At 36.8% G+C, this 17,408-nt stretch overlaps 1 protein-coding gene across 1 annotated transcript in view; it reads right to left on the minus strand.

Moving 5' to 3' along the window:
- Positions 1-17,408, minus strand: part of ENPP1 (ectonucleotide pyrophosphatase/phosphodiesterase 1) — a 70,529-nt gene that overhangs the window by 5,043 nt on the left and 48,078 nt on the right. Inside the window, exons 12-23 of the mRNA XM_032339503.1 lie at positions 15,021-15,129; positions 13,918-14,049; positions 12,054-12,085; positions 10,965-11,092; positions 9,731-9,800; positions 8,946-9,033; positions 7,641-7,810; positions 6,527-6,578; positions 4,527-4,681; positions 2,810-2,939; positions 1,594-1,674; positions 588-720 (exon numbers count right to left, since the gene is read on the minus strand). Of these exons, the coding sequence (XP_032195394.1) occupies positions 588-720; positions 1,594-1,674; positions 2,810-2,939; positions 4,527-4,681; positions 6,527-6,578; positions 7,641-7,810; positions 8,946-9,033; positions 9,731-9,800; positions 10,965-11,092; positions 12,054-12,085; positions 13,918-14,049; positions 15,021-15,129 (1,280 nt within the window). The remainder of the gene's footprint in view (positions 1-587; positions 721-1,593; positions 1,675-2,809; positions 2,940-4,526; positions 4,682-6,526; positions 6,579-7,640; positions 7,811-8,945; positions 9,034-9,730; positions 9,801-10,964; positions 11,093-12,053; positions 12,086-13,917; positions 14,050-15,020; positions 15,130-17,408) is intronic.

Below are 17,408 nucleotides of genomic sequence, written 5' to 3' on the forward strand. Positions count from 1 at the left end.
TGTTATTGTTTTATGAAAGATCAAATGGTTTCTAAAATGTTCTGCTGCTGTACTTTACAAAAACAGCACCTACTGGCGGTTTCTTTTAAGATGGTCACTCAGACTCCCCCTAAAAAAGGGTTAAAAAGGGTAGGTAAAAGCTGCGACATTCGCCCAAGGCCCGCCCTTGGACACTGCAGCTTTAGAATTCCGCTGATGCTTCCAAGCAGGATGCCTCTAGCCACACCACAAGGTTCGTTATCTTCTAACCAGCAGTAGTTAATGAAGACGGTGTATCAACAATTATCCGCACAGAGATTTTAAACAAGGATGTTACCTTCTTAACAGATGGCAGAGTTCAGTGTTTAATCTGAACTCAAGAATTACTCATCTAAGCAGAGTCGAGGAGAAACACTCCTTTCCTCTAAAAAAAAATTTTACTGAACACTTAGCAAAACATCCTAAGATATTCAAAGGGCTTCCGGTGTAAACAGAAATGTCTTGTCCATCAACACAAACAGTTTCAGACAGAAAAGGCTCCCCAGACTCAACTGGATGGTAATCCCACACGACGGCTGTTTTTAAGAGGAAATGAAATATGTTCTTACTGCTTCAGCGTCTCTGAGGAATCATAACATCCATCGTAATCAGAGTCAAACACAGGCCCGCTGACCACATTGACGCCATTTCTTTCCTCTGCGTACCGTTGCAGAAGGGTGCCGTGGAAGTAGCGCCATATTACTGGAACAAGAAGGGTGTCAGTGAAGGTTCCAGAAAACAAGGTGCCACGCTGTCATGTGAAATAATTCAACGACCTTATTCAAAGTCAGCATTTGTAATAATTACTGACAAAGCCAAATGTGGCTTCAGTTTTAGTGTGAGGCTAAAAACCCACTGTTCAGCTCTGGCTTTTGGCCAGAAGAGACAAACATTGAATTCAACACTATTTTGGGCATCCCTGACTATATGCCTCACCATGAACATAAAGAAACAAGGCAGGTTATTCAGATTTATTGTTAATATCTGAAATTCCCTTTGAAATATTCACAAGTATTCTACATGTAAATTAGAGTAAAAAATTTTCTTGCATGTAAATTAGAGTAAAAAATGTCCTTGTATGCTCCATATTTTAAAATTCTATATGTCACCTGAAGAATAATTTAAATTTATTTTTGTAGGAGTTCCAAATACAATGATAGTTAATAATGATGCAAAAATATATTCATTTCAAGGTCAAAAACAATTATCAACAACTCCCAAAAGTTAAATGGGAAAACAAACTGAAAGTTCATGTGTTAGCAGACTATATAAGCCAGATAACTTAGGAAGAATGTTACATACTTTTTCCATCAAAAAATATTGTTTACAAACATGTAAATACAGATAGGATAATAAGTATTAGAATATGTCATAATTCTAACAGCTGTAGAATTTTTGTGTACTGGTATCGTCAAAGTTAAGAATGTGTAAGAATGTATACCTCTAAGAACATACACCTAAAAGAACATGCTTGACAGTAATTTAATTTAGAGGATCAGTCTTAATAATATAAATTATGCCTATAATATATAGAAATTCATTGAAATTGTGAGATACAGGGTTAAAATTTTTTACCTTGAAAACTCTGGTACATTGGCACTATATTAGTATTAAGCAATGCTTCAGAATATAGTTGATCTGAACCTTTATTTAGTTCTATAAAGAAAGCAAAAAAAGACAACTATTTCATTCTTCATGAATAACATTAGAAATCATACTTTCTCATGGGAGGGCACTTGAAAAATTAGCTGAGTATCACCTTAAACCCATAAAATATTCCTAAGTACAGGGTCAAGGGAAAGTGCCATGTGTTTGGTCAAGTCCCTCAAAAAAGTAAAATACTTACATCTTTTCTTCTTCAAAATGAATTTATCAAAAAAACAAAAGCTTAGTAACAGCCTAAATTAAACATATACAAATTTTACATTATTTGCCTATTTCAACTAACAATGTATTGTTTTGACAACTCTCTTTCATTAAACTCTTCTACGCTAAGAAGGAAAAAGAGATTATCTGGCTTCAGAACAACACCTACTACCCAGAAAAAACATTGCAGGATTTCTGCCTCGAAATGCTGTACAAGGCTTCTTTGTAGGGATTTTCGGCTTGGAGTTGGTCTATTTTCATAAAGCAACAGCCAAGTTCTGACTTCAGACACTTACTCCGGGGACTGGGCTGGATATGGAGAATATTTGAGCACCTGGAGCCTTCTGCTCTTTGCCTTTTAAGGCCAGCCTGAAAATGTCTTCTCATTAACACACAGATGTGCCACATTTAAAAATAGAACACTTAACTTCAAAAAAGAAAAAATAAAAGCTCTTCCCTAGCAGCTCCATTTCTGTGAAAGAGTGAGCACCCTTAGGTTCTGCCTATCCCTACTTCTTAGGTGAATTACATTTTTCCTTTTATCAAAAAAAATATTTATTTGAGAGAGAGAGAGAGAGAGAGAGGGAGAGAATGAGTGAAGAGCAGGGGTGAGGGGCTGGGAAGGGCAGAGCCCAGAGGGAGAAGCAGGCTCCCCACTGACCAGGGAGCCCAACACCCCTGGACTCTGGGACTATGTCCTCAGCCAAAGGCAGATGCTGAATCATTCATCCAAGCAAAAGCTAAAAAGTTGTCTAAAAGTCAAGCTTCAGACACTTTAAAATTTTTCTCTAAGAGTTATACTTCTCATTCACCATTTTCACCAATAAAAAAACAACAAGATGATGTATCCGGCCTCATAAGGAAAAGAAAAGGAAGAAGAGAAAGAGGCCAAGAGAAAGGCAAGGTCAGGGAGGTAGAAACTTACGTGGTGGGTAGAGGAACTCATAGCTCAGTTCAGCATTATTTTTATAAAAGGAACACTTATGGACAGGACTAAGAGAAATTCGAAGATCCTGGTAAAGACAGTTGGAAAAGTCTTCTGCAGAGAAACTGTCCTGAAAAACAAAATGAAAAGAGCCATTAGGCGTCAGGCATCTAAAAGAAAAGAAGATGGCTTTATGAGTAGCTGAAGATGCATCACACCATTTGAAAACAGAGCTCTGGCTGTCCTTCGCCATTTTCCCATTTTTCTAGTAGTATATTCATTTTTTCCTGAGATGCAAAAACTCTTTTACCATAGTAAGGATATTAGTCATTTATTACATATATGCAAATATTTTCCTATTATGCTGGGCTAATTTAGTGTAGCCTTTTTTTTTTTTTTTTTTTGGTCAACTGCAAGCTTTTATATACTGAAATACTGATTTTGGGGGGATCTGAGCCTATCTATCTTCCATACACAACTGCACAGACTCCAGCTGGGGGTGGGGAGCCACTGTGTAGCACAAAAACCTCAGGAGCACTGAGGACTGAATTTAAGCAGCTTTGATTACATAAGTCAACCGAACATTTGAACAGAATCAAAGAACATTGTAATTTGGCATGAAACAACAGTAAATTTGATGGGAACCTACAAAACACTGGGCAGACTCCTACATATCATAAAGTCAAGCAAAAAAAAAAAAAAACATGTTTACAGTGTTGGGAAACTGTCTTCAAAATTAGAACAATCAAACTGATGGTAGGAACTTTATGGAATTATATGAACGTGTATGGGTGCATAATATATGTATTTTTAACAAAGAAATTACATATATACACACACATAGCCTTCTCTTTTTATTTGGCATTCTCAATGACTATTAACAATAGTTTTATTTTTTAAATCCTGCTGCTACCCTCCATTAAGCTCTCTCAGATCCCCTTTCCACCCCTTAAGGGCATCCTGTAGCTTGGCAGACATTCAGTTTCTGAAAATCTGGTTGGTCTAGTTTAAAACTTCAATTTGATTAAAATCTCAATCTTATTCCCTCCCCCATTCTCTCTTTCAAGGCTTATCTTCTGTTTCTCTTTCCACCACAGCAGCCAGGGGGCAGGGGTGAGGGGGAATGGTGGTCTTATTCTGGGGTATTTGCCCCACCCCCAACCCCCAACTCTTTTCAAGGCCTTCTTGTGTTCTGGGAGGTGCACAGATCCCTGGCCTCTCTCTGGTCTGGTCTGGGTTGGGGGGGTGGGGATCTTCTGTAGGTGGTATATGCAGAGAGATCACTAAGCTTTTATGACCTTGCCCATCAGTGAGGACCCCCTAAGGTGAGCGCAGTGGAGGAAAATCCAGACGGAAAATACAGCTATGTATTTAGAGATGAATCATTGTGCCTGACTGCAAAATTGATTTCATAAAATTGTAAATTAGAATCCTAAAATATTAAATCAAACATAAAGCAAGGGAGAAACTTTTATTGCATGCACACGCCTCCTTTCACACAAGAAGACATCTGCTTGGAGTCTTAGAGTCACACAGTGAGTTTGTGGTCAGGCTAGAATGAGAACTTAATCTTCTAACTCACAGTTCAGTGATCTTCTAATTCAGAAACTGATGAGAGAGCCAAGATTAACTGACCCAAACTAACGTGGCTTTCAATGTTTTGCTTAATGATAATTTGAAATAATCACACAGAGCTAAAGAAGCGACCAATACTTGCATTTCTGCGGACGGTGTAAGAGGTCCAAAGGGGCATCAGGATGTCATTGCTGTAAGCACTCACGAACTGGTGCTGGTAAAGGAGACAGACCGAAGTGTTTCTCTGCAGGACTCTGGGTCTTCCGTAAGGTAAAGTGCTGCGCTTAATAACCTTCTCTGGGGTTGTAGGGGAAAAATGAAACCACCATTCAAACATACTGTATATAATATATTCTGAATGTATATACAGAATAAATTACATATATACACATATGTGTGTGTATGTATATATATATACAGTGAATATGTAACAACATACTTCCTTATAGAGTATATAAGAATCCATCCAATTCTCTACTTAAACCTACTGAAAGTTATTTTTTTTTTAAGATTGCATTTATTTATTTGACAGAGAGAGATCACAAGTAGGCAGAGAGGCAGGCAGAGAGAGAAAGGAAAGCAGTCTCCCCGCTGAGCAGAGAACCCGATGCAGGGCTCGATCCCAGGACCCTGGGATCATGACCTGAGCCGAAGGCAGAGGCTTTACACCACTAAGCCACCCAGGCACCCCATGAAAAGTTATTTTTAACTGCAAAATAAAACTAAACACAAAGAGCAGAACCATAAACAGTTAAGAAAAGGGATTCATTGTAGTTTTTGCCTATGAAGAGTCTGAAAGATGAATGTAATATCAAGATATCACAAGAGATCACTGTGTGAGATTGCTACAAATTTCAGCATTAGGACTTTAAAAATATTGCTAAAATTCTTCAACAGTATTTTAATGATTAGTATTCAGGGAAAACTCTAGGCAGAGAAGTTTCTTGGATGAGAAAGCAAAAATTCACAACTAAAATTATGAGACTGAGCTGAATGAAACAGTAATAGTATAGACCATTTACTGTACTTTTTCCAAGTGCCAAGTGCTTTGTAAAGTCCTTTGTATACATCATCTAATTTAATTCTTACATAACCCTACAAATTAAGGTTATATGCCCATTGTACAGATGAGAAAACCTTAGTTTACAGAGAATGAATACTTTTTCCCTGGACATATAGTTCCTATGCTCATATTCAAACACAGAACAGTTCCAGAAATGCAATCCTTTACCACAAGGTTTTGTCATCACAAGGCCATCAAAGATATCTCTAAACATTTACAGAGATTTTTATTTTTATTTTCTTTTATTTTTGAGAAAGAGAAAGAGAGAGGGAGAGCACATGCAAGTGGTGGGAGGAGCAGAGGGGGAGGGAGAGAGAGAGGATCCCAAGCCGACTCCACACCTTCGATGTGGGGCTCAATCTCAGGACCCTAAGATCATGACCTGACCTGAAATCAAAGAGTCAGATGCTTAACTGACTGAGCCTTCCCAGGTGCCCCACATTTATAGAGATTTTTATACAGGCAAATTCAACTTGGGAATTGTGCAGAATTTGCCTTCTTATTACAGAAGGAAAAAACTGAGCCAAGTAACAAGAATCACTTTACTATATCAGAGTGTATCAGACTATATCAAAGTGTATCAGAGATTGTATCAAAGTGAGGCTGAACATCCCAGTCATGACTGACAAATGTTAGCAGTTGTCTGTATATTAAGCATACTCTTCACTCAAAAGCTATAAAGAAATAACTTTAGATAAACAAGCCAATTTATACTCTCTTATAATGAACTAAGAAGCAGATGAGATAGAAATCTAACAGGTGTTTACAATGGAAATCTGAAGGTCTCTAATAAAGCTATAAAAATCTTCAAGATCTCGAACCACCTTCACTATGTTCATAAAGAGTAATTCAGCTTCCACTAAATATATGATGTGCTGTAAATATCCCTCCCTTCCGTTGACGAACAGTCTAGACCATCAAGCAAAGACATCTCTGTGTTTCCTCAGGTGGTCTCCACTACCACCTTTAAGATACTGGTTGTTCTCAACTAATGCCCCCAAACCACATGTTCTGTGATTAACCTGGCTGAGAAACTAGCCCACTTTTACATTCCAAACTCAAGGGGAAACATGTCTTACCTTCTGCCACAGTCAAATTCAACTGTATCTCAAAATCCACAACTGGTAAGACCTAAAAAGTTAATAATACGATTTTAAGCAATGAGAGACATGAGGTTTCGTTTCATTCTATTTTTGTTTTGAGACATATTTCAATCTTGTAACAAACAACTTCTGCAGCATAATTATCCCATTATGGGATGAAGATAAAGCCATCTTGTACAAGTCAAACTTATTTTTTTGACGAAGAGGATAAAGTTCAGATGACAACTGCAACAAGACAGAACTGCTACCCAAGCACAGCACTATGAATGAAAAACAAGAGTTGTTCCTTTATCATCTTTGCACTGCTCTCAGAGTCTTTCTATGAGCCTAGAACAAAATGAAAAGCATATCCCAACTGTTCCCCAAATCTCTATCTTTAGGGACACTATCTTTTTTTTTTTTTTTTAAAGATTTTATTTATTATTTGAAAGCGAGAGAAAGAGATCACAAGTAGGCAGAGAAGCAGTCAGAGAGAAGGGAAGCAGGCACCCTGCTGAGCAGACAGCCTGATGTGGGACTAGATCCCAGGACCCTGAGATCATGACCTGAGCTGAAAGCAGAGGCTTAACCCACGAAGCCACTCAGGTGCCCCTAGGGACATTATCAGTTTTGTTCACTTGTCACATATTTTCATCTTCTTACGACTATGTTAAGACAGGAATAAAAAAGAAAGAGTGCCATATATCCATTTCAAACCCCCAAATATGTGATTTTCTCTCTAAATTTAAAATTAATTGAGAGATATTTTAGAGAAGGAAAATTATGACTGGTTGATAATCAAGCCCTCACTGCTAGGATAACAGCACAGACTCCATGATTCAGGATGTTCCAGGACTTGGATAGATTTTCTCCCAACCTGCATCCAAGTTAAGTCATAGCACCAAGGGATAAAGACGGAGGTGAAAATGCAAAAACTAGGAAGAGGAAAAATAAACAGTAAGAGGGCAGCATGTGTTCCATCAGAATTAAACATACTTAGATATTTATGCCTACTCACAGATTTCAATTTGATCACTAAGTGTTTCCACGGCATAAGCTATGCAGAGGGCACCCTAAGATCCAACTGGGCTACACTTTGGTCAGTACTTACTGAAGGATGACATGAGCACTCAAGGTTACGTCTGGGGCTTCTTGCAAAGGGGCACTGCCCCACAGGGTGGACTTCTCTGGGATTCTCTGGGGTGTAAACGGGATTCTTTAGAAGGTGGTTAAGACTCCCATGAGTTCCATTATTAGGAGCAGGTGTCAAATTCAGTAAATCTGCATGATTCCAAGAATGGTAAATGGTTACTTAGAGGTTCAAAAACAAATAAATATAAGACTTAGCTCATGACTTTTATTTTTTTAAAACCCTATCTATGCAAGAGTTCTTTACTTTCCACCCAAAATGAAACTATGAAATGCTCTTGAATTTTAGAGCATTTATGACTATGCTGTTCTTAATAATGGGATTTTAATGGGATTACTGATATGTACACTGTCCTTCTCTATGAACTTGTGAATTTCAGTGTGTATGACTATAGTAACCGCCATGCATGCTTATTATATGCCAGTCACTGTGCTAACGTATTTTTCTTACTTAATCCTCAAAACAATTTAATAAGTTATTGCCAATATTTGGTAGATGAGTAATTAGAGTGTTGTGCCTAAGGCCTCAAAGCTACTAACGGAGTAAGACCCAGGATTCAAAACCAGCTTTGTCTGAGTCTGACTCATGCCCTTGGCAATAACCACAGCAAACACTTCTATAGGAAAGCACTTAGGATATCCCAGGCACTGTTTTAAGAGCTTTAGGACATATGAATTCATTTAAGCATATAGGCTCCCACTAAAAGAATTACACTGAGGACATATTTAAAGTTTGCAAACTCCCAGTACCATTGTCAGGAAAAGGAAGTCATATTTAAAACACAGTATCTAACCATAAAAGTACTAATGAAGAAAGTACTGGGTAAACGAGGACTATATCTAATAGAACCTCCTCAATTTCTACAACCATGACATTGTCATCCATGCGAGTATTACTGCTACCAGAGGTTCCGCCTGGTTTGGGTCCCCTTCACAGACTCCAAACTCTTCCTCAGGCTTCTACCCCAGACCTGTTTCAACTGCCATATAATGAAGCCCATGGCCTGGCAAACTGGTAGGCATGGGTGGCATATGATCCTCCCTCCTCTGAATGCCCCACTTTACCTGTGTACAGCCTCGTGGAAGAAATGTAAGTCATCAGATGGCACAATCCCCATATTTTTTTTCAATGACTCTGGGTCAGGAAGAAGGAGGTCTGGCTCACCTCATCATCATCTCCACACAGATGCCCACCATTGACCTACTCTGGATTTTCCCATTCCAGCTCTGTATTCAGAAGAAATGAAGGAAGCCTGTTCTCACTTACCACACATTAAATTATAGACTTCGATATTTTCAAAGGAATCAACTTCAAAGCGGTGCTTAAATCCAGGTCCATAGCCGATAAAGAGGGCCTAAATGGGCCAGAAAAGTAACAGTGTGTCAATTCATTTCCCCTGTGTATGCAGCTGGTGACAAAAAAAGTATTTTATATTATCTATGCTGTACATATATAAACTGGTTAACATAATGGGAAAACTATCATGTCCATGGATTTGGTGGGATACTGACTGAACCCATGTTGCACATCTACTCTAAGGACATGTGGGATACTTCTCTCAGCTTTGACTTGACAATCAGAATGGAATGAATGATGAAATCATGGTTCATCTAGGAAATGTGATATAAATGTCACTCTGCCCATTTCACACAGTGCTACAGGCATCAAATTAAATCACTGTTATGAGTATATTCTGAAATTTTAAATTTATAGGTAACTATAAGACATTATCTTCATTTAGAACAAAAATATGATACCTTTTCTCCTATTAAATCACTACTTTTCATTTACAACGTGGCGATATTCTTAATGGGGCACAAGGATATACAAAATAACTATAAATTTAGTGTGAGGTAAAAGTCACATGTTCATGAAACATGAACATAAAATTTTAATGTAATGCCCAAAGTAAAACAGTTCTATAAAATTATAAGCTACATTAATTCTTATTCAACACATACAATCACACTCCACGTTTCTAAGTGTATAACTTTATATAGTTTTCTTCAGATATAAATCATTATTTTTTTAAGTATAACAAGTTTACTTACTTGCATATTTGAAAATAAATTGTCAGAACCATGGAATCCATTTCCACAATGTTCCTTTTCTGAAGGAGCCCTAATTTTGATATAATATGAATTAATGATGCAAATTCTATTCACAGTGTCAGATTTGTAATCATGACATTATTTCTGTTCATAAACAGTAAGTTACTATTTGGTTAAACCAAAAAGAAAAAGGTAAACAAAACCACTGGGCTTGGGAAGCATTAAGGGGTCATCCTTATCTTTTATTTTGTAGATAAATCAACTGCATAAGCAGTGTGGCATAGAAGGGAAAAATCACTAGCATTGGCACAGAACTAGTTCTGAACCCTGACTATGCTATTTACCAGCTGTGACTTTGGCAAGTTAGTTATCTTCTCCTGGTTTCAATTTCATCATGTTGGGTTGTTTGTACAAAATAAATGGCTTAGTCTAAAGATATCTTTGGAATACAGGAGATGTCTGCGAAATATTATATGAGGTAAGGACAATCCGTTTCTTCATTATCTCCACACAGATGCCCACCGTTGACCTACTTTTGAACACTAAAAGCACAGCTCTCTAGTGAAAGGAGAGAGACAGTGAGATGTTGTTCACTGCTTAGGTTTTGCTTTACAGCATGGCATCCTGGCAACCATCAAAAGAGTTAATTATCATGTTTTGAGATATTAACAATATTAACCATCCAAATAATTTTCCAACACACCAAAAGCTGAGGTGAAAAAACAACTCTAAGAAGAAAATAATTGCTCATTATTATAAAGAGCTTTTACCAATTGTTCACTGGGTTTAAAGGTATTATTAGGATAGCTGTCATGTGCAGAAGAGATACAATGGTTAAATGGTAATGCAAATGTAGACATAAGAAATAATCAATATGGATGTGAGCAGAGCAGCAGTTCCTAGCTGGGGGTGGATGGCCCTCCCCCTAGGGAACTTCTGTCAAAGTCTGGAGCCATTTTGGTTGGCACAACTGTGAGAAGGGTGCTTTTTCATCTAATTGGTAGAAGCCAGGGATTGCTCTCAAACATCCTACAATGCACAGGACAGCTCCCCACAACAGAGAATTATCTGACCCAAAAGGTCAACAGGCCAAGGTTGAGAAACCCTGGGATAGAGCAGAGAGAATCGCATTTGTACAGTTTTCATATAACAACATTGTTGGAAAGGGTCCAATGGGTACACTGAATTACAAACATATCAGGGCTACATTTATGTGGAAACCATCAGAACTTACAATGCAAGTTGCCACTTAGGGTCCAAATAGAATGTCAAGGGCTCAATCCTGTCATTTTTGGCAAAGTGCAAACGCTTCGGTAAGAAATGTTTCAGGTAAGGTTTGAAGTGCTGGTTTGGTTCCCGGCACTGAAATTATAGAAGGTTAAGAAAAACTCTTATTTCCATATTTTCTTACATGTAAACTTCTCTTGAAATTGTTGAATTCTGTATGAATTTTTTCCAATAAAAACTTTACCAGCCTGCGTAGTAAGTCACAGATGCAAAAATAATTGTGTTCTTACTACTTATACAACGTACCAGCTGACCATTCCCAACAATTCAATACTCACATTTTTTACAGGAAATTAGATCTGATGCATAAAAACCCTAAACTCTTAGACTATGTCACTCAATTTTATATGATTTACCACTGATGATATTCTTTTCAAACACTTATAACTACAATGTTAAGAATTTTCTTTAACACTTAAAACGTATCAAGTAAAAAAAAAAAAATGCACTATAGATAATTCATCACCATAGATAATTCATCACCAAGAAAAAACTTATTTTTTAAGTGGACATAAAAAAGACTGGTAGGAAATATTTAATAATGCTAACAGTATCTATGGGGATATAGCTATAAATTTTTTTCCTTCTGTTTTTTTCCAATTACTTCTTTACCTTCATAAAAATTAAAACATGACAATAAATGAATTCTTAAAAACTTTTTTTGGAAGATAGATTTCTTTATTTGAGAAAGTGGGAGAGAGTGAGGGGGGAAGGGCCAAAGGAAAGGAAGGAACAGATTCCCTGGAGAGCAGGGAGGCTGACATGGGCTCAATCCCAGGACTCTGAGATCATGACCTGAGCTGAAAGCACACGTTTAACCCTCTGAGCCACCAGCCTTCCCCTTAAAAACTTTCAATGCCAGCTTACTGGGACATGTCCTTAAAGATCTTTAAAAACAACCGTGCATCTAAATTCTGGCCTACATACTCAAAAATTCTAATGCTAAAATCCCAAGAACAGATACTGAACCTCTTTTCTAAATATATCTTAAACAAAACTAACAATAACTAGATCATGAAAACATAAAGATACTCACAGAAAGATTTCTGGCAAGGTCTTCATAATCAACTGAAGGGGGGCAAAGATAATAATTAATTGTTGATGGTATGCTACAATTAAAAATAAAACAAAAATGCTGAAGTCAGACTCAAACTCTATTCTTCAATACCAAAACAAGTTTCAAACAGCTTATTGAAATCATTATGTATTAGTTATTGGCAAGAATGAGAGAGATTGTTAGGAACCACTCCATGCCTGTGAAATTGTGTCATACTATTAAATGAAAAGGCAAGTTACGAAGTATCTATCCATCCATCTGTTCATCCATATGTGTGTCCATCCATCTGACCATCCATCTATCTGCCCATGCATCTAGATCTAGTATGATGGCCTGGTATAAAAATTAAAAAACAAACACATCTTACATAAGCATACCAGATATCTGGGAAGACCTATTCCAAGCCTAGCAACGTTTATCTCTAGAAAGAGGAAATCAGTTGTGAATAACAGAGGTTTAGGGAAACTGCTACTTTTTACTTTACCTATTTTGATATTTGATAATTCCAGAATTTTCAAATAAAAAGGACATGGGGGACCTTAGAAAAGAGGGCAAACAGACTAGTTTTGAAACTGAATTTGCAAAGCAAGACCACAAATGTAGCGTACTCTGGACTACAAATCAATAAGTGTGTAGCTTTCCAAAGATTCTTCTAGCTGTACTTTACGTAAGTTTGAGAAAATTCTTTAGATAAAAGAACATGTATTGTATATACATCTTATGTCTGTATATTGATAAATAAATACAGATATAGTATTTTGCTTTAATTTGGAAGATAGAGGCCTAATGAGGTAAGGGTGTCATCAAAGCTTAGCCATCCCATCCTAAATAGTTCTGGGCACTGACCCCACCTGTACAGTTCTTATATCAGGCTTTGTAACAACCGTATACTACTTTTATAAATTAAAACAAAATATGAATTAAAACTTACAAGGCATGTACAGAGTCTACGCTGAGTGTCACTATGTTAACCTACTGTTTAATATCTGCATGAACACTTTCCTGAAATAAACTCTATTTCTCCCCATGAATATTCAATAGTTCTATGGAAACATACAACATGCAGTGCCCAAACCTAACCAGTTCCAATAAATGTCACACAAGCTTTTTTCTCTTTCTGTTTCAAAGTTAACTGTCACAGAAAGATAAATAAGACTTGCTGGTGGTATCTGAAAGTTACCAAAGACAGCAATCAGAAAGTAGGCAATAACAGAGGTGGAAACAGTTAGGAAATGGACCTCACTTGCAAAAGAATTAATATTTTTAGAAAATTTCCTGGCAGTTGGGGTTCCACATGTAGTCAAGAAAGAATGTGAAATTTCTTCTTTTCTGTTTACAAAACACATTCTTACTGTGTTTTGGAATGGTCAAGGAAACTCATTTCTGAGGACAGAAACCAGTTGTTTATAGAATTTTAAGAACTACAGAAGTGCCAACATTCCTACTCATAATAGAATATTATTCCAACAACTCTAAGCTATTTTAATGGAATGTCATTAATTAAACTTGAATACATATAGCCAAACTTTTCAGGTTTTTTTTTTTTTTTAGTACAAGTAATCTCAAACCTAACACAAGTAAAACACACACTATAACATAAAATTGTACTAAGCTCATCAGATAATATGCTTAGCAATGAATAGCAAAGATAAGTGGTTAGACCTGTGTCTTCACACCCAGTGCCTTTATAAAATCTTTCTGGGTGCAGAAGATCTGCACTGGAGAATTAATCATGAAAAGGAAATTAAGTTTAACCATTGCACTTTAGTGTAGAGATAGAATAATTTAGAGGTATGTATTCTGAATGTAATCATATTCAATGTTAGCAACCAAATATACTTACATGTAAAGTACTTATCTGGGACATCAGAGGGTCTCAATCGAGCTGCAGGTCCATATACAATTTTAATATCTTTAACATCTCCCAAATATTTATTCAGATACACATATTTCTTGCAACTGCCTTGTTCCATGCCTGGGAGAAAAAAATTCTCAAACATGTTAGAACTTTAATAAGGAATTTTACATGTAGAAGAGAATTTCTTTCACTTCCAGAATTTAATTCACTAACTATGTGCTGAGTGCTCACATTAGTTAAATATCTAATAGGTAAGTCACAGAGTTTCAGCCATATATACCACTTCACTCCCCCCCCAAAAAAAACCTTTTTCCCTTCCTTCATCCACAATTAGTTTAATATTTCTTATTTATGTATTATAGTATCTTTTTATGAGGAAGAAGATCACGGTTTCAAACTGAAGAGAAATGCCTACTCATTTTCCCCAGATCACCTAGAATATGAATGGTAGCATAAAATTCTCAGTCTCATTCCAGAACTGTAGCTTCTTCGGAACAGAACTTCTTACAATCATTTCTAGAAATAGCTTTTAGGAATTCTTTCTGAAGCAAACAATAACAACAAGCAAAAACAAAAAGAAAATTGTTTTCTATTTTCTTATGCACTCATTGCTTCTGTACTCCCAAGGCTGTTACACAAACATGTTCTAAAGGTCATAGTAAGAAAAAATGAAATTAACATAGTGCTAGAATTTATACTCCTTCTAAAATCAGATCTTTCATGCTAAAGAAAATAAGAAAAGCATATAATAATGTGTTCAAGTTAAATCTAGAACTATTAGACTAGATTTACCAAAATTTAATATTACTTTTTTTTTTTTAGCTATCTAAAATTCCCGGTGTAAACCTTCCTCAAATCAGGAGATGGGTGCACTGTTATTGATAGGCTCTTAGGTTTCTGTGAATTCTGTGTTTTACCTGTACTTTATGTCTAATATATAATTTTCTCCTAAAAAATTTCCACAAAAAACTACATTAAAAAAAGTTAACTGTAACAATCAGAAGAAATAAGGTCACAATATCTAATCAAGGAAACTTTTTTGGGAGCACCATTTAACCTGAAGGGTAAATGATGCAAAGTCAGATTACCGTGATCTGAAACAAGGATAAGGTTCAGGCATCTATGTAAGTTCAGCTCTTTCAGACCATCCATCAGCATGCCAACCATGTTGTCAACCCTCTGCAAGACTCTGATGACCTACAAAAGGGAAGGGATTTCATGTGATGGATTCCATACTAGTGGTTATTTCTACATAAAACTATCTCTGTTAATACAGGGAAAGTTCAGTGGATGCAACTATTATGATGAACTGATTTACATTAGGCTAAGCCAGGGCAGGTAAGGCAATGCCCATTAACAGAAGAAGGCCCCCCAAAAAGTGGGGGGGGGTGCAAATCCCACACATGCTCAGTTATAAATATTAGGAATGACACCAGGGGATCTGATTGTCTAACCTGTCAAAGATGTTAAAATTATTCATGAAATGCTTTTTACAGTTCTTATATTGTATTTGATTTTTAAAATTAGGAGGAATACAACTCATTATTTCCTTACAAACTATATGTATATTGAATATGTTTTATCGCAAGGACACAGAAGAGCAAATGGTTTTAGCAACTTGCTTAACCTGCTTTTCTGCTCTCCTTGCAAAACCACCTGAGGAAAATTCTTGGCTACATGTGTTTTCTGTTGTGCATCAAATCTGTCTTGTCTCTATGGTCAATTAATTTCACTGTAATATGAAACAAGCTCCCTCAATGCGGTCTTTCATTTGCTTAAAGCTACCCAAGTAATTCAAATTGGATTTTTTAAGTATTAAAATAAAGTGGGTTCCAATGTGCCATTAGAATTTAATTACACATTGGTAACTGTAATTACCAATTACACATTGGTAACTGTAATATAAAAAGCAATGGGCTCAATCTTGAATGCAGATGAATCAGAAAAAGTAGAACTTTGGCAAATCTTCAGTGAAATTAGAAAAGGCAGCACTAACGTTACAATTCCTATGATCTGATAATCAGACAATTACAAAATGATCCTTAGACTTATTTGTAGGCACACTGACCTGGACAGGACACTAAGTTCCCTTAGTGAATGAATAAAAATTACACTAGCATCTGGTCAATTGTCAAACCGACATAACACCGACAAGAAGCTTTTCCCCTTCACTGATGATAATGTGGTTGTGTTGTCCGCCATGCGTCTTCCTTACCCAACGTCTAAGGACCATTTGTGCTTAGTTGAAGGACAGAAGCAAAGCAAGGACACATGGAATTACTAACTACATTGGAGCTGCTACAGATGGATTTTGATGGAAAGATCTGGAGAGTAAATACAGCCCTAAGTTGAGGGTCAACTTCCCCCTCTCTTCACGCTCTTTTAGCTGACAAGATGGCCCCCAAAAGAACCTATGCTCTAAGGGGGCAAATTTGGAGTAAACCCGGGGAAAGGGAAATCAGGAGAAGATGGATTAAGCAAGTGTTTTAAACTCAAGTGAGAAAAATGAGCTTATATTCTCCCCTCCTGCTGTTGCTGAAGCAAGAATTTAGAGCAAGAAGCACTCTCAAAACCAGAGCTCACAACAGACACATGAAGATGGGCTCTGCTCTAGACTCTGAACTAAAGAGTCCTTGAGGCTCACAAACAATTTAGCTTGGGGGTAAAATTCTAGCTATTCCTAGTCTTTCATCTCCTAGAGTCACATGGGGAAAAAGATAACAAAGAGTCTGAGATTAGGGACTGGCTACACTGATTCTCCTTTCCTGGTGACTAACAATACTCACAGATCCTTACTTCCTGTTTCTTTTCAGATCTCAGGTCAGAGATAAAATATACATCATAAGGAAAGTCGGCTTAGAGATACGAAGAAAGAAGCTCAAATCATTTTCTGTTTTAATGCTTCCTCTGCTCCAAGATACAAAAATCATATGGCCACACAAACACTGAAAGCAGTATTTGATCTTTTAAAGCTCTATACAGATTACAACATAGCCAGGAGTGAGCTAAGCACCTTCAAGAGTGTCAGGTCAAATACACTGACAACCTTAGTCCATGAGCTGTTTCCCCATCTCTAGCTTCCTAGTAACTGCTCAATAAAACCACAGTAATTTCAAATTCTCTATAGTTTTGACAAAATTTCCCATTTTTTGATGCCCAGGCTCTGTTGTGAACATGAGCTCAGAGATTAGAGATATATCTCCTAGGGTAGAGAGGTCACTGGAGGCTTCTTGTGGCATCTGACTAATTCTCTTATTATAAATAGAAAATTAGAGTTTTTCCCATTTATAACATTTCCAAAGACCCCTTACTTTTTAGGTTGATGTAGGGAGAAACGGAGTGGATAAAGGCTTTGGAATTGAGAATATGGAATTTACCCCCAGTTTGAATTGGCACTGTCGAAAGTACAGACGAGACAAATTCTCCCTACCATTATTTTTACGAAAGGTCATCCTCTGGTTTAGTAAAATTGTGTT

Source organism: Mustela erminea, chromosome 4 (assembly GCF_009829155.1).
Source record: "Mustela erminea isolate mMusErm1 chromosome 4, mMusErm1.Pri, whole genome shotgun sequence".
In the NCBI taxonomy this organism is placed as follows: Eukaryota; Metazoa; Chordata; class Mammalia; order Carnivora; family Mustelidae; genus Mustela; species Mustela erminea.